The sequence below is a fragment of the Varanus komodoensis genome, unplaced genomic scaffold (assembly GCF_004798865.1).
Source record: "Varanus komodoensis strain SLA01 unplaced genomic scaffold, ASM479886v1 scaffold1, whole genome shotgun sequence".
Taxonomy (NCBI): Eukaryota; Metazoa; Chordata; class Lepidosauria; order Squamata; family Varanidae; genus Varanus; species Varanus komodoensis.
This window is the reverse complement of record NW_025335268.1, coordinates 68,328,070-68,350,567: the sequence shown is the minus strand read 5'-3', so window position 1 is coordinate 68,350,567 and position 22,498 is coordinate 68,328,070. Positions and strand designations below refer to the sequence as shown.

The following is a 22,498-nucleotide window of genomic DNA, read 5'->3' as shown; positions in this document are numbered from 1 at the left end:
CTTTCATGTCACCATATGCTATGCCATGCCATGGCATTCTCTGGAGTTTTGTTCCCCAGTGCTCGTGCAGGTATGGAGTGCAGCTTGTGGCCTGGCTTCCCTATCAGAGGTGAACGGAGCCCGTCCCGTCCCGTCCCGTCCCGTCCCGAGTCCATCTGGCTAGTAGCATATTCCGCAGCATCCTTGGGTCCTTTCTGTGCAAGCTGCTTTTGACAGGAACCGCAACTCAGCACAGCGCTGCTGAAGAGGAGGTAGCTCTTCACGGCACTTTTGGCCAGTCACTCCGTAACCTGCTTTCCAAGCACCCACTGGGAGAGCAGAATTGCACCCTAAAGCAACCCTGTCCCCATCAGCTCTGACTTGCTTTGCAGAGCCTCCCTGCCTGATTGCTTTGAAGTGATCCCGGGAAACGACAGAAGCAAGTGACTGTTTATTTAATGGTGACTGCATTTTCCACCCAAGAGAACCAACCCTGTAGCAACTCCAGGTTTGGCAGAGCGTCTGAAATCAGGCAGGAGGTGCTGAGAACCTGGAGAGCTGTGGACTGTCAGAGTGGACTGTGCTAGGCAAGTTTCAACTCCAGATGTTTAACAATGGGTGGGTTCAGACCACATGATAGCCCACATGGACTGTGGGTTGAGTGCAGGTTGTTGCAGAATCATGGGTTGTTCTTGAATGTGGGTTATTGTGTCGTCTGAACTCTGCTGTGCTAACAAGTGGTGGCTTGTTAATCACGAACAACCTATGAATAGAACCCCTGGTTGGTTGTCACAGTGCGAACTGTGGGTTCACCGTGGTTTGTTATCTGGCCCTAGGATTTTTATTGCTGCTTTTAAAAATCTTTGACTTGTTTTGGTTATGATTTATATTGCATATTTAAGGTTTTAATTTTTTGTGACTGAATTCTTTAGGCAAAAGCATCAGACAAGGGTGCATTTTATTTTCCTAAGTGTTTAGTCTGTGCAGAAAATGTCAAAGAAAGCTGGATTAAGATCAGGGGAAGGAGGAGTAAAAATTGATGAAGATATTTCAGTAATTTAAGATAGGCAGGTGATACCATATTAGTGACTGAAAGCTGCAGTGAACTGAAATGACTCCTGATGAAATTGAAAGAAAAAAATGCAAAACTGTGACTGTAACTGAACATTAAGAAAACAGAAATCATGACTGCAAAGTATTACAGAACTTGAATGTCAGCAGTGAAGAAACTCAAATTGTGAAAGGTTTTGCATATCTTGGCTTAGTCATCCATTCAAAGAAAGACTGCAGCCAAGAAATTAGAAGACTGAGACTTGGAAGCGCAGCAATGAAGGAACTAGAAAAGATCATCAAGTTTAAGAATATTGCACTGGGGACCAAGCCCAAGGTCATTCATACTATTGTATTCCTAATCACATTGTGTGGGTTTGAAATCTGGACAGTGAGGAAAGCTGACAGGAAGAGAATTAATGCATTCGAAACACGGTGCTGCAGGAGAGCTTTGTGAATACCCTGCACCTGTAGAAAGAGGAAGACGGGGGTCTTAGACCAAATCAAGCCTGAACTTCCCCTGCAAGCAGACGTGACAGAACTGAAGCTGTTGTACTTTGGACACATCAGAGAAGGCAAGACTCTGGAGAAGCCCAACATGCTAGGGAAAGTTGAAGGCAGAACACGAAGAAGACCAGATGAGAGATGGATGGACTCCAGAAGGAAGCCACAGCCTTGAGTTTACAAGCTCTGAGCAGGGCAGCCAAGGACAGGACAGTGCGGTGTAGCGGTTAAGGCCTGGGACTCAGGAGATCGAGGTTCTCATCCCGGCTCAGCCGTGGAGCTGGCTGGGTGACTTGGGGCCAGCTAGCCAGACTCTAAGTCAAGCCCACCTCACAGGGTGGTTGTTGTGGGGATAAGACTCAGTGAAGAAGAATTATGTAAGCCACTATGACTTCCTTGGGAGGAAAACAAGGCAGGACATAAATATAAATATTTTGAAAGGTGCTCATTTGATGTGTTGCCGTAAGTAGGAGATGACTTGACAGCATGTCACAACAACACACCTAGAGAGTTTTAACTGTCGGTTAGTATAAAACTGTAATAACAAGACAAGACAAATATCCTGACCTTGTGCAAGGCAGCCATTTCCTAATTTGCTATTGAACCTTTCACCAACGTTCAATTTGGATGCCAGGAAGTACTTCCTAATGGTTAGGACCCCTAGGGTATGGAATGGGCTTCCCCAGGAAGTGGCTTAAGCCGCATCGCTGAGGGTGTTCAAGGACAGGCTGTGGACATGCACATGGTGGGCATGTCAGGAGCGGAACCAGCTGGAGCCGGGGGTCAGACGAGATGGCCCAGGAGACCCCTTCTGACTCGCTCTGTTTCTATATACTGCCTCTGGTATTGTAGGCATTTGCCTGCGGATAGCAGTGGCCAGGTACACCAGCCTGCTGGTTGGCCGCGGTATGAGCCATGGGTGGTCTGGTGCAGTGGGTCTCGTGTGAGTTTGCCCCCGCTCTGCTTTCATCTCACAGTCCTGAGCGAGTGAGAAGCTTGCTGTGGACCCAGTGGGATCCCCCATCCCCAGCAGTGCACAGATACGCACTAAGGGTGAGGCCAGCAACCACAGCCGTCCCGAGACTGGCTAATCACGAGAGTGGTGTTCAATAAACCTGAGACGTCCAAATAAAGGAGGAAAAGCTTTTCCTATCCTGGAAGCAAAAAACATGCAGGCAAAAGCTTTTCCAGGTTGATTTCCGCACGCCAGGTAAAAAGGCACAGGAGCTGGGCCAATCAAAAGGGTGGAACAGCTGCATTCTTTATAACTCCTCTGTCCTTACACTTGCTGGGGAATATTGCAAACAGGAAACGAGCTGTTTGTTTCAGGGGAGCTTATTAAGCTGCCTGATAAGATCCATGTGGCTTATTTCTGGCGACTTTGGCTGGCGGTGGCCCTCTGTTAATGGATTCCAAGCAGAGAAGATGGCTACAATTTACTGGGATTGTACCGCTTCATTTTGGGTCTTTTAAACTGGGGAGTTCCTGTTCTGCCCCTCATTTCTGCTCTGAGATTTACTGAACTGGTCACCAGGCATGGCTGAAAACTTTTGCTGTGGACAAAACAGCTGAAACAAAAAGGGCTGTTTTTTTTTTCTTTTTCTTTTTCAACTGTCCTTCCCCATCCCATTAAAAATGTATAATCTTACGGATGCCACCAAAATTCCCTTGCACCAAATTTAGGCTTTCATGCCTTTCTTTTCCTTATCTTTTTTTCTCCCTAGGGAACAAATAAAAAGAGTGAAAGATTCTGAAGATGTCCCCATGGTGCTCGTTGGAAACAAATGTGACCTCCCTTCGCGGACTGTAGACACAAAACAGGCTCAGGATTTAGCAAGAAGTTATGGGATTCCTTTCATCGAAACATCTGCAAAAACCAGACAGGTAACACTGGCTGGGGTGCGTCCAGGCAAATGAGAGAGAGAGAGCGAAAGGATGAATTATTTTGCCTGAGGTAAAGGACCTGATTTGCAGCTTGAATACCTGCTGTTTTGTAGGATTCCCGACAATTAGCAACTGCTACTTCTTGGAGTGGTCCTTCTCTGAGATGCAGTCAAGTGCTCAAAGACTGGTAGAGGCAGGTCCCATTTGATTTGTCTTTGGGAGCCAGATGGTAGATCTAAGTCCTCATGCAACCATTTGCTGCCTTAGGTCGGTCCTACGCAAACAGCAGAAGTGCTAAACTTTTTTCTTGTCCCGCGTCAGGTATGGAACACATACGAATGCTCCCACGACTTTTTAAGAAATGCTGTTTGCATCCAGAAAACTAGCTGTCCTGAGAAAAGGGCTCTTGACATAGCTTTCTCCCTGACATGCAAAGAGCATTACTTTTTTTGCAAGTGGCGAATGCAGGGGTAACACCAGGATGTCCCCCGCCACTTCCATGTGCAGTAGGAAGCCGTGCAGTCAAGGAACAGTTTTGGTGACAGATCCAGCTGTCTGCTGTGTGTACCACCAGTCTCAGCTGTTCCTCTAACTCCGCTTTCAATGCCATGTGGCTCCCACCTTCCAAAAATGCACAGCTCGCACGTGTGATCGCAGGGACTGACACGTTTCTCGTGGGAACTAGGAAAAGTAATGGGCCTGCCCTAGGACTTTGCCCTTTCAGATACACCCCCTGCTCTTTAACAGAATTTGGGCCAGGGTGTGTGTGTGTGTGTGTACACGCACACTCTGACCTCATAAGCAGCTGTTCTTCAATACTCAGTACCCAAACAGTGCTTGGTTTCTGTCTTCTTGTTGACAAAATCCAAGGTCTGAAGTCTGACTCAGCAACTGTTTTGACCCTTCTGTCCGTCCGTCCGTCCATCCGTCCTTCCCTCCTTCCTTCCCCACTGAAAAAATTGACAAGCATTGATACACATGAACATCTGGGGCGTTTGAATTGGCAAGATGTCCCAGCTGCAGCTTTGAGTTATTTTTAGGAAGTTTTCATAACCGCAAGAGTAACGTCAACGTTTCTCTCCAGCTGCACAGATAGCCGAGTAGAGGAAAAAATAAGTGCTTTAGATTCGCAATGTCACTGAAGAAGTAATATTGAGTCATACTGGTCTTGCCAACTGGGTGTGTGGGCCCTTTTAATGTTTGCTGTTCAGAAGATAAGAAGGCAAAATGGAAGTGGGAGAGGCAGAGAGTTCAATCAGAAGGACTGCTTTGGAACGGTGTTTAATTATTTTCACTTCCTAGACTCCGTAATTACTTGACCTTGATGCAGAAATTACTTCCATTTCTCTTCCTGTATTCCTTTTCACTCAAATTAAATTGTCAAAAGATGTTTTCAGCTACGGCATATTGGGAATGTGTCCAAGGCTGTGTTTGCACGCTGCAGAATTTGCTCTCACAGTACAACAGGGGAAGTGTGAGAACTAGCAGAAATGTCATAGTTTTTGGAGAAGGCGCGAGAACCCAGTGACAGGGTCTCACGTCTCGGAAGTCAAAAGCTGGCCTTTTGTGCTTTGCCTAAGTTGGAGATGCAGATGCCTAGACCTGTGTGCTTGGCAAGTCCCTCCCGCACCTTTCTGCGCCCACAAGGAAACTCATTTCATCTCGTTTCATCAGTGAGAAATGGGAGCTGGACGGTGGAAGCTGCTTTGGCTTTGTCCAGAGTTCTGATGTGAGCAGAGAGCTCGCCTACCCCTAGAGGCTTCCCTTTGCGCTACAGTGAAAGGGGATAGAGGGATGTTGGCATGGATTGGATGGGGGAATAATCCCCATTGCTTAGGAACTCCTGACGTACTTTGGTTCAGGTACGTACTTTGGTTCAGGAGTATAATCATTGCTCTTTCAATGCCCCATCCTCTCCTTTTCCTTTATCCTCCCTTCTCGAAGTTCCAGTAAATAAAAAATAAAACACAAACTTACAAAATGCATATATACAGCAAATGAATAGATCATCATCATCATCATTCATCGTATAGTGCCAAATGTGTGGATGAATTCCCAGAAAACAAAAAGGCAGGTCAAGAGGGGCTTCCAGTCTGGCCACTGCACTTCCTCATTCTGCACTATCTGTGCTGAATTCCAAATTTTCAGATGTGTTTGCACTGCAGAAACCAGCCCTGAATAAATTTCACATGCCTATAGCCTCTGGCAAATGTTGCATTTCCCCTCCCATCATCATGGTGGGGCTTAACATAAAATGCTGCTTGCAGAAAAATTACCGGTTGATTTTGCTCCTCATTAGAATCATCTTGCTCTTGCTGCTCTTCTAAGAAAGTGTGACATTTTTTTTCTTTGTAATGTGAGATGTTTCATTTCCTTTGGGCCTTTTAAAGAGCGACTCCACTCATGTTATGTCTTGGCTTCAAAAGGCACTTTTCCAGTCCAGTTATAGGTGGGTGAAGTTGCCTGCCTGTTTGCGACTTGCACAAGAAGAGATTCTCCAGGGCTGGGGCCGGCTTCTGGTATCCACAGGTAGCTGCAAGGCCCGGATGCCTCTCTTGGCCGGGCAAAAAGGCAACTAGTGACCACTATTTAAAATCTCCCATGGTGTCCCAGATGGCATTCTCTTGAAACATGGTGGGACCTTGGTTGTGTCAGCTAAACAGATCCCCCCTCCTGCCCTTTAACAGCACTTGGGGGTTTCAGTGGCAGTGTTGTTAACCACAGTTAGGGCAAATCAGGAACCCCTCTTAATATGGGCCTGGAACCCAGAGGAAACCTGGTTATCCTTAACCGTGAGTAGTGTCCATGCTGATGTAACGCTGTAACCACGAGCGACAGGCAGCCAGGGAGAATGTGCAATGCAAGAGTTACTGGTGGGCATGAAATACGTGGGCTGGATCCTGTTTGGATCCCTCACCGTGGGCCAGAAGCAGTGTTCCACTGACCCTCCTTTGTCGTCCTGGGTGCTACCAGTATAAGTCTTTCATTCCTGTGCATAGCTTCCGGTTGTAGATTGTAGGTCACAATTTACAGAGCTGGGATTTAAGGATAGGAAACCCATAGAAACGATTCTTCCCCTCCCGCCCCACACCGCTTTTTCTCGATAGGGTATCCATTGCTCTCTTTGGTGGCAAAAATCGACGAGCTGTCAGGGGGACTGAGATTTGGGTATTTCCCCCTTCACCCCGCCATGCATGGCTGTTTTTAAACCATGGGAGGGGGACGGCCACCTGTTAAAAATAAAAGAGATAAAAAGCAAACTCCCTGGGCATATGCAGGCTCCTGTCCCTATTCAACAGTTCCTTGCCTTCAGCGTATATCCCTTCCTCTTATTCTAGCAGTGGCCTAGCTAAGAAATGATGCTTCTTGAAATTCCAGTTCAAGGGTTTGCCATCAGAAGGTACTAGGTGACTTTCTCAGGGGAGAAAACGTGTGGCAAAGAGGTACAGCTCTTTTTACGGAGTTCTCCCATTCATATAAGTGTGCTTGCCTGCAGCAGCTGTGCTTTGGTGTGGGAAAGGGGACGCACTCAGTGGCTAAGCAGAGCTTAATATTTTGGAGAGAAGGATGGGAGGGAATCCAGGTTCAGGTTTATTCCGGCCTCGCCTTGTGCTGCAAGAATGCATCTTCCTTTGAGGATGCGGTTCTCAGGAGGTGATTTCCGCTAGTGTGAGTCTTTTGTGTGTGCGTGTTTGTGTTAGGTGGCAAGGTGTTTGGTGCAAAAGAGCCCTCCTGTGGAGGAAAGTGGAATTTCCCACAGCTGGAAAATGTGCGAATGGGCCCCAGGCTCACTTGGTGTTGGGCTGCCAGCTGGGAGGGAAGGGTAGCGCAGATGTGCAGTTGGGGGCCTACAGGAATAATTAACCGCTTTCTCCTCTCTAAAGCCACTTCTCAATTTTGAGGCTTTTATGATGAGGCGTTTTCATATTGAAACTCTGATCAGCAATGGGTTTTCATTTTTTGGATTTCCTTCTTACGTCAGCGAAACTTGAGAGTTGAGGGTGTGTTGGGGCAGGAAACGGCTACAGGGGAAGAAGCAGAAATGCAAGTAGGTCCACTGGAAAGAGGGTTTGTTTTGAATGATGAAAGAATTATATTGGAACCCTAAACTCTGTTGAGAAATGAGGATGAACATTTTGCACGTTGCGTGTGCCCAGACCTCTTAGCCCACTTTTACTACTGAGCAGGGAACACACGGGCCTGTTTGCTGGGAATGAAAATTCCAGGTGGCAAACCCTGGTTGGTAGGTTCTGGGCATACCTGCTGAACTTCCCCCAGGTCATAATCCCCCTGGAGGGCACAGCCCTGTGTGTGCTTAGGCAGGGAAAGGGTCCTCCTCCTCCCAGCAGGCCCTGGCCAGCCATGCTGAGAGAAGTAGGTCGTCGTCTCCCTAAGCCTGCATATGGTTTTCTAGTCCTGCTTGTCCCCATTCAGCCACGAAGCTCCACTGGTGACGTTGGGCCAGTTACTCACTCTCAGTCTAACCTTCCTCACAGAGTTGTCGTTGCGAGGATAAAATGGAGCAAGGTAGGCCACATTGGGTGGGTTTCTCATAAGAGGAGAAAAGGTGGGGCATAAATGCAGGGTAATAACGACCCCCCCATCTGTTCCCTGCATTGGAGCAAATCCCATTCATGGACCATCCTGAATTAGCTTGGCCCACTGGGAAGCAACGTAGTGGAAGTCAACTCCCACTTCCATAGCTCCTCTTCTGGAAAGAGGCTTTTGAGCCCATGAAAAGTGCCCAGCAGGGCCGTCCACCCCCTTCTGTGACCCACTTTTTTCTTCCTCCCTGTGGAGTGAGCTGCCCGGCTTCTCTTCCCAGTGGTCTGAATTGACCGCTCGCTCGCAGAGGCTTGGGAAATTAGGTACTCTGTAGCAACGCCTGTGCTTCCTGTGGAACCTACAAAGAGAAGCAACGTGCGTACAATTTGTAATTCACGTCAACGCCTTTCTTTGGGAGCCGGCTCTTTAAAAGCCCTTCCCCACGCCTTGCTGCTTCTTCTGGTGGACCTCTTTGCCCCCAGATTGGCTCTTCCCGGAGGGTTCATGGACTTTCCATGGTGGTGGTGCTGATAAAAGCTGCTCTTTCTCCATCTGCCTGCAACCAAATCACAGTTCCTTCTCTTGGGGATCAAAATGTTTTAATAATGTTTAAAACATTATTAAAAATGTTTTTAATAAATAAAAATGTTTAAAAATGTTAAATAAATAAATAAAATGGATGTGGTGATCGCAGTTGCCCCGAAGTGAACCCTTTCAGATGAATGGAAGGGTGCGCCATCAGTGAGACGGCACTGGTTTTTTTCAAGGGGGTCTTGGGAAAGAGTTGTTCCCAGATGCTGTGTCCTCTGGGAAGTGTATGAAATCACATCATGTGCCATGGTGGAGATGAGGGCCACGGTTTTCCAATGGAGTTCTGAGGTGTCCCTGGGTTCTTCAATTTGACCTAACCCTGAACTTCCTTGAAGAACATCTTGTCTGTGGATGGCAGGCCCCACCTCCTGTGCCACGCAGCCAAAAGTAAAAGTTGGCGCTGCCCTCAGGCCCACTTGGATTCATGGGCTACTGCGGAACCCGCAGCTCTGGCGAGTGCCATGCGCTCTCTGTGTGTGTTTGCCCTCAAGCAGCCTTTCCCAGCTTGGTGCTCCTGGGTGCATTGATGCAGAACTTCCATCACCCAAGCCAGCACGGCTGACAAAGATCGAAGTTGCGTTTCAGCACATTGGGAAGGTGCCAGTTTGTGGAAGACCACCTGAGAACGTGTCCCAGGGTCTTTGGCATCCACTCACGTGCCTCATTGAGTGATGTGATGTTGAAAGGGTGCCTCGAAGGAAGAAACGTTTAAGAAACCAGCTCATAAGCTCTTTGTGAGTCTGGATGATGGCTGCCCTGGCTCCAAACGCTGGGCACAGATCAAACTCAGAATCTTCCTAAATAAATCTTTTAAAGAAATGAACATATAAAAAGAGTAGATCCTTCAGAATTGATGTCTAGCCATTGACAATAGCAAATACGGGACTGGCTAAAATATCCCTCCATGTGAGATTAGGTATCTCCGTGAATCCCACCATCAGCTGCTTTTCTTAAAGGCGTAGTGGCTAATTTCAGCGATCTCATGCTGAAGGGTTCCTCTTCACCATCCCAGTTTACAAAAGCCGGCTTTAAAGGAGTTGTGTTTTACAATGCAGAGAGTGGAGGATGCTTTTTATACATTGGTGCGAGAGATCCGTCAGTACAGATTGAGAAAAATCAGCACAGAAGAAAAGACTCCCGGGTGCGTGAAAATTAAAAAATGCCTTTTAATGTAACAGGGTAAGTTTGTTTTTGTTTAAGAAAAAAAGTGTTTGCTGGAAAATCTGATCACCCATACGAATCAAATATAACTTGTACTTCTCTGTGGTGATTCCACTAATTTCACAGTGTTTGTAAGTATGAATTGATGTGTTTTATGGCCAGCATCCTCCTTTTAAGAACGTACAGGTGTTGCTGTGGTCACTGTAGTGACTAACATTGACTGGCTTGGGATAACATAACCCATATTCACATGTTGAGTATGGATCTTATTGCACCATGGGTTATGGCCTTATCTGAACCCCGAGACCCTCACAAGCCATAGTTTGTTTAACTATGAGCAGCTCATGAGGAGACGCAGTGGTTCTGAACTGTGGGTTGTTCACCATGGTTTATCTCCATTGGATTGAGACCACATGATAACCCATGGTTCAAGAACAACCCACATGCAAACTGCACTTCTCTGAGTATGGATGATTGTGTTGTCTGAACTCGGACATCGCACCTTGTTGGGAGTCCTGTCCTATTGTTTTCTGCAAGAAAATTTCATGAAAATTTGTTAAGTCAAGACGCCAAGATTCTGTGGCAGCTGACTGACATGGCTGCTCTCCAGAACAGCTAAGGATCTTGCCACATCTTAAAGACTAGAACATTCATGATGCCATAACCTTTCCTGGAGTAGAATCTCCTTCATTGGATGCAATCGACTAGTTCACGAGTGCTTATCCTGTGCCCAGAGCATCAGGCCCCGAGGTGCTGCAAGACACCTTGGAGTTTTTCTGCACAAACTCCTGCAGCCATGCGTGTGGAATTTTTTGCTTCTAGAGCTGGCACTCCATAAAATATGGGCTACGTGTCCAGATTTAAACCTCGTTCAGCAATATGGTTGGTTGTGCTTCCACTGCAAGCTAGAGAGAAGTCCATGCCTGCTGCACTTCCCCTGTTCAAACCTTCTTTCCCCTTCCAAATGCAGCGGCACTCAGTAACCAGCATCTGTTAATGCGGAGCAGCAGTGCCAGCCTTGGTGTTTCTGACCGAGTGCTTGGAAAACGATTTAAAGGCCTTCTCCCAGAGCCGTTTCCCAGAAGGATGCAATTCCTTTGATACTTGGTTCCTTAACAGTTGAGGATGACTCAGTAGTTCCACGCATCAGCAGTTTCCATGCGCTTTGCTTTTGGACACACAAAATTTCATTCCGCCGTGGTTCTTTCCCACACAGGCTTTTCCATTAGATTTGGCAACCATCAAGGGATGAGCAGCAGTGCAAGACTTGGGGCTTAAGCCTGGCCACAGAATGTTAGGGTTCCAATCTAGGCTTGGGTTTGGGCAAGACTTCAGGCTGCACCCAACTGATCCTTCTCTGTTCTCTGCTTAAAGGTAAAGGTTTCCCCTTGACATTAAAGTCCAGTCATGCCTGACTCCAGGGGGCGGTGCTCACCTCCGTTTCCTGGCCGAGGGAGCCAGCGCTTGTCCGCAGACAGTCTCCGTGGCCATGTGGCCGGCATGACTGGACACCGAAGTGCACGGAACGCTTAGTGGCATACAGAAAGAAGCAAGTGGAGTTATGCGGTTAATGGGTTACTGAGCCATGGGCTGTAATGACCTCAGTGTCATCCCTGCTAATTCTGGAAAAAGTTAATTTATTGAGGATTCAAGCCACAAATAAGTTTCAATTCTGTCATAGTACAATGTAATGTATGCCCCCACCCAGCACCCAAGAATGCAAAGCGGGCGTGTGTTTGTTTTAGCCGACTGCACATAGAAGGATATTTCCAATCTAAAGTAATGCGATCGGATGATTCATGGTTGGCATACGTCACGGGTAAAATATGTTAATGGCACCTAGATAGATGCTCCCACAAAGGAAAAAGATTGGACAGCCGTATGTTGGGGATTACATGAGTGGAGCCAGCTGGAGCCGAGAGCAGACTAGATGGCCCAGGAGGCCCCTCCTGACTCACTTTGTTTCTGTGTTTCTCAACGAATCCACTCCAGAAGATGAGATCCCAATCACGCCAGTCCTGGTGTGCAGCCCTTTACTCTTCAACAACATCAGGTGGGGAAATTGCAGCCCCAGCCAGTGCCAGTGAAACGGCTTTCTCTACTTTTCCCTCCCATACACGTATCTCTGGCAGTCAGGGGCAGGGATGCTAACCAGTTTCCTTTGAAAGTGGAGCATAGTAAGCAAAGGCAGGGACAGTGAAAAGCAGACAGGTGCCACTGCATGCCTCTTCTCCCCCAAAGCAGCTGAATAGAAACGTTTCGCAAGTGCATACGTGAGTCCCAGTTTAATCAGCTTTGCGGCCACCCTGGTAGAGCAAAGACCTGATAGCTTGCAGGAACTGAATTAACAATGCAAGCCAAGCCTGCCTTTCAGTATATGGTGTATTTTGCTCATGATGTACATCACGTGAACCCCCAAATATTTGTCATCTGAGGTCTGCTTACTCACCAGGAAGTACGCCTAGGAATACTAGACTCTGCATTCACTTTCTTGGGAGTAAATCCCTTTGGAGTCACTGAGACTTTAAGTTTGGGTAGACACGGCATGGGTTTGCCCTGCAAGTCGGCCGTTGTTTTGCTTCCTTGCATATTTTGTAGCAAGCACCGAACTTGGTGCAGCTTGCTGCTGAATAGACTGGCACAGGGTTATGCCAGGCGGACCACTAGAATTTCTTGCCTGCAAGGGCAGCCCGGGCAGGGAGTTTAGCAACAGTGGCCCATTCACAAGGCTGCAGGGCTCTCCTTCGTGCTCTTATCTGGACAGCCGTGTTCTGAAAAACTGAAGAACGGAGCAAATACTTCGGGATGGATTGATCCTTAGAGTGTGGAAGGAAATAGTTTGGGTTAGCACATTTCTTGAGATGGTAAGCTGGTGTGTGGGGGAAGGCCATGAAGAACAAACAGATGGCATCTTGGAATCTTGTTCCTCGCTGTAGTCAGGGCTGTGGATTCCGTGAGAGTTTCCCAGTGGTGACTTTTGGTTGGCTAGTTGGTTGTGGATTAATGGAGTAGAGAAAAGGGCGTTCCTTGCCCTTTCGTGATCTCTCTTTGCAGATGTAGTTAATGGAAAAATCTTGTTGGCAGAGTTACTTTGCTAGATTAGAAAACCAGTAAGACTGGGTTTTTGCTTCTAGCGTTAAGTTGGGGGTGCAGGTATGAAGCAAGACAGAAAGCGGGAGAATAGCTCCACATGATAAAGCTGATGTGTCTTGAAATATTTCCTTCTGTGGGTGCTACAAAATTTCATTCTAACACACAGTTTGTAACAACCTAATTTTCATTTTGCATGTAAAGTTCCTATCAGCAATAAACCCTAACTATTAAAATAGGAATGCTGGATGCAACCATGAAAATTAACTTTTACAATGTTGTGTGTTCATATGTTTGAGCATGCTCAATATTTGAATATTTCCAAATATTAATATTTTCTAGTGAAATTGTTCTTGCAGCACTGAGGAGGGAAATCTGCAAAATGCACTGGGTTATTGAAACTTTTCTGCCACTTGAGAAACATGGTCTTTGTGTTTTGGGGTGCAATTGAAACCTTTCCCACTCACTGATACTTTTTCTTGCCCCTTACTTACAAGACACTAATTAGGAGGATGAATTAGGATACGGTTAATTGCATAGCAATGCCCTAACTCCATTGCCAAAGCTTAAGTTGGATAGTCTTTACTATAATTTCCAGCTTTACAAATTTATCTCCCTTCATCTGGTTAAAAGCAAGATCAAAATTAGACTTGATGCTGTTTTCTTAAGGAATTGCTAGACCAGGGGAATGAATTTCTCCTTTGCCTATTTATTTAATGTTTTTAAAAATGCTTTTGCCTAGAAAAAAGAAAAACAACATAGCAATTATGCCCAATTTGAAAGCATCCTTGATGCCACCTTGTTGTGCTGTCTTGTGCGTGTGCAGTGTGGCATCTGTGCATGCTAGCAGAATCCATTCATGGGACCAAAGGCCTTCCATCGTCTGGGATGAAACAATTCCAAGGTGGTAAAGCTTATTTTTGGTGGTGGCCATATGGTTGACCAGAATACCTGAAATACCACCTTCTCCCATATGTACCTACCTGCTCCTTAAGCTCTGTGTCAGAGGCCCCAAAACGTGAGGGGAATGACTCACTCCTTCTGAATGAGGGAACAGAAGGAGGGCCTTCTTGGTGGTTGCCCCTCACTTCTGGAATGGGGTCTTCCAAGAAGTTTGCCTGGTGCCCTCATTATTTGCATTTCAGCACCAGGCAAGGACTGTTCCATTTCCTAAGTATTTTAATATTGTTTACTTTTTATATTTTTCCTTTGGCATAATTTTATGAATTTTTATAATTTTTACAACTGTCATACCTATGCTTATTTTTACATTTTATGAAATCTTCTGATTTATTGTTGATTTTAATGGAATGTGCACCACTCAGAGAGTCCTAAATTGGGCTATAGGTTGTGGAATATAAGTTTAATTAATACATACATACCCAAAAGACTAATATATTGCTGCAGAAATGTACTTTCAATAGGGAGGTGGCTGACTGTTACAGAATATCTGAGAGCAGGCAAGAGACAACATGGGCTTGAGACCTTCTATATAGACAGAGTATAAATGTTTTTAATCAATTAAATGTCTGTTGGACAAGCTAATAGTATGAGCTCAAAAAACATTTTGGGTAGCAAATAAAATAATATCCATAAGCAAAATCTGGGGAAAACTTCCTAAGAGAATGTTCCATATAGTTTGCACTGGCATTGTGCATATGTGTACTTTGCCCCCTAACTATTTGAATGTATCATGGATTCTTGAGTCTCTTAGTCCCAAATTATGGGAGGTATAACCTCAGACTCTCAAAAGATGCAAACAAGTTTGTGATCTTTCCAAACCTGCATTCTGACTGAACAACTGCCTTGGCCCTGTGCAAGAAGAAAAGGGATATAAATGTAATAGTTACAATAAGACAACGATGATGATGGCGGCGGCGGTGGCAGGGGCGGTGGCCCACAGGGGCAGGAAATTATGCTTTTGACAGCTTAGCCTAAAGTGGGAAGGGCCACTGGCTATTTAAATCTCCAGAGGGAAACAGGCCCACAGGGCAGGACCTTGTTCCCTAGACATTCTCTGTAAAATGAACTTTTTAGGTTTTTCCAGAAAATGCATGTAATGAGACCATATAGTAATTCCTATGTCAAAAGTGTGGGTGCGACTAACAGGATCGCCATGGTTAACGTTCCCAGACCTAATACAGGTTGGTTGTCTTATCAGGGAACTGCACAATGGTTAGTTAACCTAATTGGGGCGGTGACAGGGGGCTGGGGGGGGGGATGCCACCTATTTTGTTGTCCCCCATGATAAATAAAGGTGCGACATTTCTTTGCAGGGTGTTGACGATGCCTTCTACACATTAGTTCGGGAAATCCGAAAGCACAAAGAGAAGATGAGCAAAGATGGCAAAAAGAAGAAAAAGAAGTCAAAAACAAAGTGTATAGTTATGTAAATGCAATTTTCCCTTTATCGTTAAGGTTATGTCAGTAAACATGATTAATTTTTGTACCATTACACTAAATTATTAGCACACATGTTTTAAGCGTTACTTTAACATCTGCTCTCTGAACCTGTCAGCCTTCTTTTCTGGATGTTTGCTTTATATGACAGTGGAAACTATTTCTCTTAAGTGCCAGTAATCTTTGAGTGTTGGTTCTCAGACCTAGCAATGCCTGTGAAAAACAGAAACACCTGAAAACCTTTTCTTCAGGATGTATTTTGGTGCATGCAGAACTGGCTAATGTCTTCTGTTTTTGTTTTCGTTGAGAATTGTGGCTGTCCTCTGTAGGACCTTCCCGCAAGATGCTGCCACCTGGACCATTCATCCCCTTTGGTGGAATAGCGATTCCACTGCAGCAGCAGATTTCTTCTTTTTGGCAATGCATAAGTACATACATTCCTTCCATCACAAGCAGGAGCGGGGAAACGGAGGGCTTGATGCTTAGGATGGAACTTCCCTGCCAGGACAGAGATATCTGATCTGCGTTTGGAGGAAAATTAGTCACATGGAGGTTGTGGAAGAGAGATAGTGGAGATCTTGTGTTACTTTTGGCATCCCCCAGAAGTCCAGAATTCATGAGAACCCTGTGACCTGCAGGATCAGGACATCTGGGAGCCAAGTGTGGACCAAACTGAGGGAGGGGCGATGGCAGGGAATAGACTTGGACGGCAGAGCTGAGAAGCAGCACGCCGTTCTTCAGGACTGTGGGGGACCCGCTGCAGATCAGGCGAAGGGCACAGCAAGAATGGGGCACAGTTGGGTGTGTTAGTTACACCCAACAGTTAGGACACAGTTGGGGGTGACATGTCTCTGGCCCCACAAAGCCTACAGCTGTGTGTTTGCGTAAAGTTGAACACCGTGTGTCTGCTCAACTTCTGCTCACCTTCTTCACAACATGGTCCAGTGAAGGCTGACTTAGCTTGGAGATCTTGGCTTTGGACACCCTTGTTTTGGTTCGGACAAATGCAATATTGAAATCCCCAAAGCATTTTCTTCCTTCTTCTTTTGCCCTCGTATAGTTTCTGCTCTTGGGCACCTTTTTTGGTAGCATTTCCAAACAACTCGAATGAATGTTTTTAAAAAAATAATCACAGACTTTTCACAGGCAGGCATTTTTCCCCATTGCAGTTTGCCCCAGGTCGTAACTAGTAACTATTTTTTCTATTAAAAATGAAAATGTATTTTAAAAAAAGAGAAGAGAAATCAAACTTTCTAATTGGATTATTTTGTTATAATGAATTGCTGACTGCTCTCATGTGAATGTTTGCAAGGGAGGCCAGAGGTGGGAGAAGGCCATAACCCAATTAGGAGCAAGGTTTCTGTGCGGACCCAACTGGGAGAAGTTGGTGTTGCACTGGAGCGTGTTCCTTTTATGCAGGTCGATTCATTTCAATGGGATATGCAAGGGAGAGGGATTTCTGTGGATCGTGCCCTTTGTTTTTCTTTAATGCTAGGCAGGTTTAACAGCCCAGTACAAAAACGGTCATTCCTGTAGGGATAAAAAATTCTCCTTGTCTCATCATTGCTACAACACTTTCCCCTTCTAGCCACATTTTTTCTTTTTGTCACCCAGTTGGTTAGGAGGGGAACATGTGTCTCTTACTCTCCTGGGTTATCCTGCCCCACACCACTGTGGAAAACAGTCGCGTGGGCAAGGCGGGGAAAGCCAGGTAAGGCCAAGCTAAACAGTGCTGTAGAACTTCAGTATAACTACCATTGAACTGCATTTATACCTTGCCTTTTTGCTTCTTACAAGGAACCCAAGGTGGCCTTACATAGCGCTCTCCCGCTCCATGTTTATCTTCACAACCACCCTGTGAGGTAGGCCAGGCCGAGAGTGAGCGGCTGGGCCAAAGTCATGCAGGGAGCTTCATGGCCAGGCGGGGACTAGAACCTGCATCTGCCGGCTGCCCAGTCCAGCATTCTCACCACAACGCCACACTAGCTTTTCTGTGCCGCTCAAAGCTCTGGCGGCTGCTTATGGTTTCCTGTAATTGCGTCTCAGTCCAGGTGGAGCTTCCCCAACTCCCAAATCCTCCATCCTCATGAAGGCCAGAACTCAGTTTTCATTTCTGTAATTCTGTGGAGAGCTGCACTTTGGCAGAGGTTTTATTTCTCAACCATTTTCATGCGTTGAGTATCGGTCATCAACATGTAATTACATGGCAAGCAGTCGAGCCCCATGTAGGTTACAATTTGGACCCAGAGATCTATGGTAAGCCAAAGTCCTCTCAAAAGCTCACATCGTTTCACAGCTTGAATTAGTCACCAGAGGCCTCTCTATAATGCACGTAAGAATGGGGCTTGCAGTGAACTTTTTTCCAAAACCTTTTCCTATCGTTAATGCTGCCACACAGGCCTGGGTTATGGAATGTGAGAGAGCCAGTGTGAAGTGAACTTAGATACGAGAAGATAGGGTGAAAGGACGCAGGTGAGCTATTGGCACCTGCAGTTTAAAAAGTCTGCACTGCAAAACTCTGAGCATAGTTTGTGTCAGTCCAGATTCTCCTCTATCTCACCTGCATCTTGGAAGCGGGAAGGTCATCTCAAGGTATCTTTTCCAGCATATGGAGATAGCAGATACCAGGTGGCGACTTTGCCACCTCAAAAGCTAGTACTTGGAAACCCAGCCCAAGGCCGCAAATTCTCACTGATGCATTCTCATGCTTCGGATTTGGCTCTGCAACATTACCTTCAAAAGTTCTGCTTTTTAAAATGATGACCTGTTTGGGAAGAAGGTTTAGTGGAAAGAGCATGTCCGCAGAATCGAGACAGGGAGAGATTCACAAAGAAGACTGCATCAAGGAATGACTCGGTCTTCGCCTTTGGCAACCTCCTTGCAATAACCTTGCAATATTTCCAACTCCTGAATTTCTCTGTTGAAGGCTTTCCCCTTCCCACCCTCTCTTCTTGAGTGCCAAATCTCTTATTAGGACTATTTCTTAAAATGCAATGTGTTTACCTAGAACGTATTTGAACTATTTTTGTATAGTATAAACTAAACATTTTTGTACATTCTGCTTTTTGATTTTCTTTGCGGCAGTACATATGCAGCGTGATCCAGGTGACTGATGTGTGTGTCTGTGTGGATGGGATCATTATATTTCCGTGTCTTCAAGGTGTTGGTCACAAATAGCAAAGCTTGAAGAATGACCACTGTTCCTTTAACCCTTTACAAATGTTTTAGCAGCAGCCTGTGCTGTGAAATGACATGAAACCTGTTACTGTCACAACCAATGCTGGCGCTGTTGCAGTGAATTAAAAGAAGTGTGTGTGTTTCTGCTGTTTTGTGTTTCCTCCAAAGTAGAAATTGGTTTGCTGCACTGCAGGTTCGGAATCCCGCAGGACGCAGTTCAAGGCTGCCTGACATTGTCCGAGATTGCCCAGGATGGTTCAGATGCTGCGATACCAGAACAAGCACACTGAACCCTAAGTCCTTGCCTGGCCCCCTTGCAGGTGGTACAGGAAGAATGGTGCCACCTACCTGTCCTGAGGTCAAGTGTGCCTCAGAGGGGAGAAAAAGGGGCACAAAGGGGTCTGAAAGAGGAGGAAGCCGGGCCAAGGAGTTCTGCCAGAACCTATGAGTATCCCAGCCTTTTTCCTTCACCCTCTCCAGGTTGGCTGAAAATGGCCATCTGGATTTGCAACCCATGTACCTTGTTTGGGGCAGCGAATGCACAGAATTCAGCAGAGGACATGTCTAGAGGACGGCTAACAGCATGGCAACTTCATAGTATTTGGAAGGAAAACTGTGAAGTCAGGTTGAAAAAAATAAGCACATCCATTTGTTCGGCTTTGCTTGGCCCAGACCATGGTGGTGTTTTAATCTGACACACAGTCTACCTGTTGTGGTGGGGATAAAATGCAGGCTGCCCTGGATTCTTCACGAGGAAAAGTGGGACATAAATGCAATACGAAAACCATACCTAACTCCATTTTTTCCATGTTGTCTTTATACTGCAGTCTTACACCAGCCTCAGTTCACTGGGAATGGCTTCCAGGTAGGCAGGTAATACAGCGTATTACAATTCACATGCCAACCAAGTACCACCTGTTTCCCACCTCCATGTCTATTTCCTTGCCCCAGGTGCATCTTTGGTCCACCTGGTTCCTTACCAGAAAAGCCTTGGCACTGGAGGGGAGGGGTGAAATTTTTAGCAAGGTTTAAAGTGGAGGTGCCTAACCTTTTTTAGCCCAAGGGCTGAATTCCATTCTGGAGATACACGCAAGAGCTACATTCGAAGGACGGAACCAAAAAGGCCTGCAGTCGATGAAAATTAAATTGGAATAAAACAGCAAATACGATTGTGGACATGTAACGGGTACTAATTCAAAGATAGCCATCACCCCACTTTCAAAGGAAGGCATGTGGGCCTTTAGCTCACCTCTCTGAGGTAGGAACTTATCATGACAGCCATGCAGGTTCACCTGGTCTTGGAGATACTTGGAAATAATCACAAAGGGAACATGCACATACTGTATATATTACACAATAGATGTTATATGTGTTTATAAAACTCTTGAGTTGGTGGAGTAGACATCTAGACCCAGGTAGCCTGCTCTTCTTCATAACTACTCTAGGATCCTCCAAAGCAGCTGAAGGGCTTTGCACAGCCCATAATGCATGGCATTTGCTGCTTCCAGATTTGGGTCAGATTCAGCTTTAGACACACCTCGTGTAGAAGACCACTATCCCCTTCCTTTTCCTCCAACTGCCCCCCACCGTGCTACATAGAATGGGGAATCTTCTGAATGCAGTTCCTGGAAATGGGGCAAAGACTCGAAGGTTCTGCTTCTCGATTTTCAGAAATTGCCCTTCCTTCTTTGCTAAAGTCCAACCCCTCTGGCAGGATGTCTCTCCTTTTGCAGATGTTTTGATGGCTTCAAAAAAGGGACATGCTTATCAGTGGCTACTGGGCTGCATCCGCTACCTTGGGCCACTCGGGAGTACGTTGGATGGGATACTGCCGGCAGGCATTGATCTTGGGCTATCCACAGCATCTAGTTGTCCCTCATCTTGCAGGGATACTGCTCTCTGATTTTTTTTTAAGTAGTTACTTTTATTCTACAGGCAAAGCTTAGCACAGTTGGATCACCCGCACCTTCAATCATTTCTCCTAGGCAAGAATTTCAGACTTGGTCTTGCACGTCATTTGCCATCGTCTTCATAGTAACGCTGCTTCAGAGCTCGGTATTTTCGGAGGAAATACAAAGCCTCCAGCTCCTTCGTGACAAACTCCCCTCGAGCAATGAGTTGTTTGATTTTTTCAGGATCTTTCTCATCCATGTTTTTTAAGAAAGCGGCTTTCAGCCGTGTGCGGAAGTAGTCCGCCCCTTTGGGGTATTCCTTTCCAAGATACAGCAGCTTCAAAACACACAAAAAAATTGAGCGTCACACATGCCTGAGAAGACAGCAAAGAGATTTGCCTGTATGTGGTCTCTCCTTAAAACTTACATTTTTGTAAAGATTCAGCACTTCATATCGTAAAGGATTTGCCATGTTCACAGTTCATGTCCACATCTGCCTTGTTCATATGTACTGTTATCTACCTGAAGAACAGCATTTTTATATTAGCAGCATAACGAGGTCTGACTAAACAGCCACCTTGTCTCCTTTTACTGATACGAACTGCTCACCTGGCATTCTTAGATTCCATCTTATTAACTAACTTGTATTTATTAACTCACTTGCTTTAATTTTGCCAGTCGGTCTCAGGCGTCAGCCACCTGCCCAATATTAGCCACTATTTCCAAGTCAGAGACTCTCCTTTGACAGGGCTTCCATTGTTGTGGGGTGGGATTTATCTTCCTGTCCATATTTTCCCATGGAGAAATGTCCATTTGACAAGTTAGATGGTTTCATCTAATGAGGGAACAAAACACTTTGATGGCTGATGCTGAAATACATGGAGCTGTGGTAATGGGCCATCTCGGAAAAACAAATTACCAAGCAGCTAAGGCAAAATTGAAACAGCTGAGTTTTATACACTACGGCATCATTTCATTTTGTATTAAAACACGGGCATATGCAGCAGTAGCTACCAAAACCCTTCCTAGATTGCTAAAAAACAAAGAGAGCAAGTCCATATGACAATGGAACAAATTACCTGGGAAGGTTTTGGGGTCTCTCACATTAGAGGCATCCAAGATACAATTGGACAGCCATTTGACAAGGATGCTTTAACTTGGGACTCCTGCACTGAGGAGGGAGCTGGACCTGTTGGTCTTCAGGCCCCTTTCAACTCTATAATTCTATGATTAGACAGGAAAAAAGTCCCACAACATCCTGCAGAGCGGCCTGGGCACCGCAGGACTTTTTCCCCCTGTAGAAACGTGCATAGGATTGCACCTTTAGAAATTCGGACGATTCTTCCACCAAAGGGATACTCTTGGCTCAGTCTTTTTCCTAGAAAAGGGAATTACAACATGGCTGGCTGGGAGTCGCAGGGCTTTTTCTTTCTTTTTTGGTCTGGGGATGCATCAAATCGCGCCCTTAATTCCTCTAAATCATGCCGAGAACTTTGGGGGCAGGATGCCCTATAAACTCTACGCAAAAGTTAATAAATAAGCAAGCCAAGTCCCCGCTCCCCCACCCACAAGTCTTTTAGGAACAGGAACGCTTTTGCTTTCCCTTCCCACTCTTTGCCCTCCCAGCCTGTTAGACGACAGCCCCCAGCATCCTCAGCCGGGCTGGCACTGGGGATTGTAGTCCCCCGCACGGGGGAGGCTGTCCAAGAGGGAGAGACCTGCCCAACGCCCGCCCTTCTCTCCCATTTACTCTCGTCTCCACCAAGGACAACAGAAAACGACCCAGAGAAGGGATCGGGAGACCCGCTGCAACTCCACATCCCCCCTCTCTGCCCCAGACCACCAGGGCTGAACCAGCCCCCGATGCAGGCGCCGGGGGCGGGCAAGAGGCTCCGTACCTCCGCAGTCCATGACCTGCCAGCAACCTCCCAGCGCGCCCATCAGCTGTTTGGAGAAGGGAAAGAGCACTGCGGCTGCGCAGCAAGAGATGGGCGGGGGGCGAGCGAGCGAGCGCTCCATAGGCCCTTACTGCGTCTGCGCAGGATTGCCTCCACAAGAGCAAGGCGGTAGAGATAGAAAAGTGTAGGGGCGCGTGCGCCGCTGACCTTTAGTCTTATTTCTTGTTCGGGTTCTCTCTGCGCGCGAGTTGATGACTCGGAAGGAGTCCCATTGTGTTCAGTGGGGAATAGTATCCTAATAAGAGTGCAGCTTTATAGTCCTGTAAG

The 22,498-nt window shown here is 46.3% G+C and overlaps 2 protein-coding genes across 5 annotated transcripts in view; one reads left to right on the top strand and one right to left on the bottom strand.

Moving 5' to 3' along the window:
* Positions 1–18,523, top strand: part of KRAS (KRAS proto-oncogene, GTPase) — a 38,762-nt gene extending 20,239 nt beyond the window's left edge. The window contains exons 4-5 of one of the 2 annotated variants that reach the window (XM_044427911.1): positions 3,258–3,417; positions 15,081–18,523. In XM_044427911.1, coding sequence (XP_044283846.1) covers positions 3,258–3,417; positions 15,081–15,197 — 277 coding nt within the window. In that variant the 3' untranslated portion in view covers positions 15,198–18,523. Of the gene's footprint in view, positions 1–3,257; positions 3,418–9,608; positions 15,049–15,080 lie in introns of those variants that run through there. The other variant, XM_044427920.1, reaches the window with a different exon arrangement.
* Positions 18,524–19,713: 1,190 nt separating this feature from the next.
* Positions 19,714–22,248, bottom strand: ETFRF1 (electron transfer flavoprotein regulatory factor 1). Of its 3 annotated transcripts, XM_044427943.1 has the most exons (4): positions 22,172–22,242; positions 20,934–21,108; positions 20,701–20,795; positions 19,714–20,610 (listed from the first exon to the last, which is right to left on the bottom strand). In XM_044427943.1, the coding sequence occupies exons 3-4, from the start codon at positions 20,743–20,745 to the stop codon at positions 20,395–20,397; spliced, it is 261 nt and encodes an 86-aa protein (XP_044283878.1). In that variant the 5' UTR covers positions 20,746–20,795; positions 20,934–21,108; positions 22,172–22,242; the 3' UTR covers positions 19,714–20,394. The 3 variants fall into 3 exon arrangements, with proteins under 3 accessions (XP_044283878.1, XP_044283869.1, XP_044283886.1); XM_044427934.1 differs by lacking the exon at positions 20,934–21,108 and having other exon boundaries at positions 22,172–22,248; XM_044427951.1 differs by lacking the exons at positions 20,934–21,108; positions 22,172–22,242 and adding an exon at positions 20,883–20,907.
* Positions 22,249–22,498: the final 250 nt, after the last annotated feature.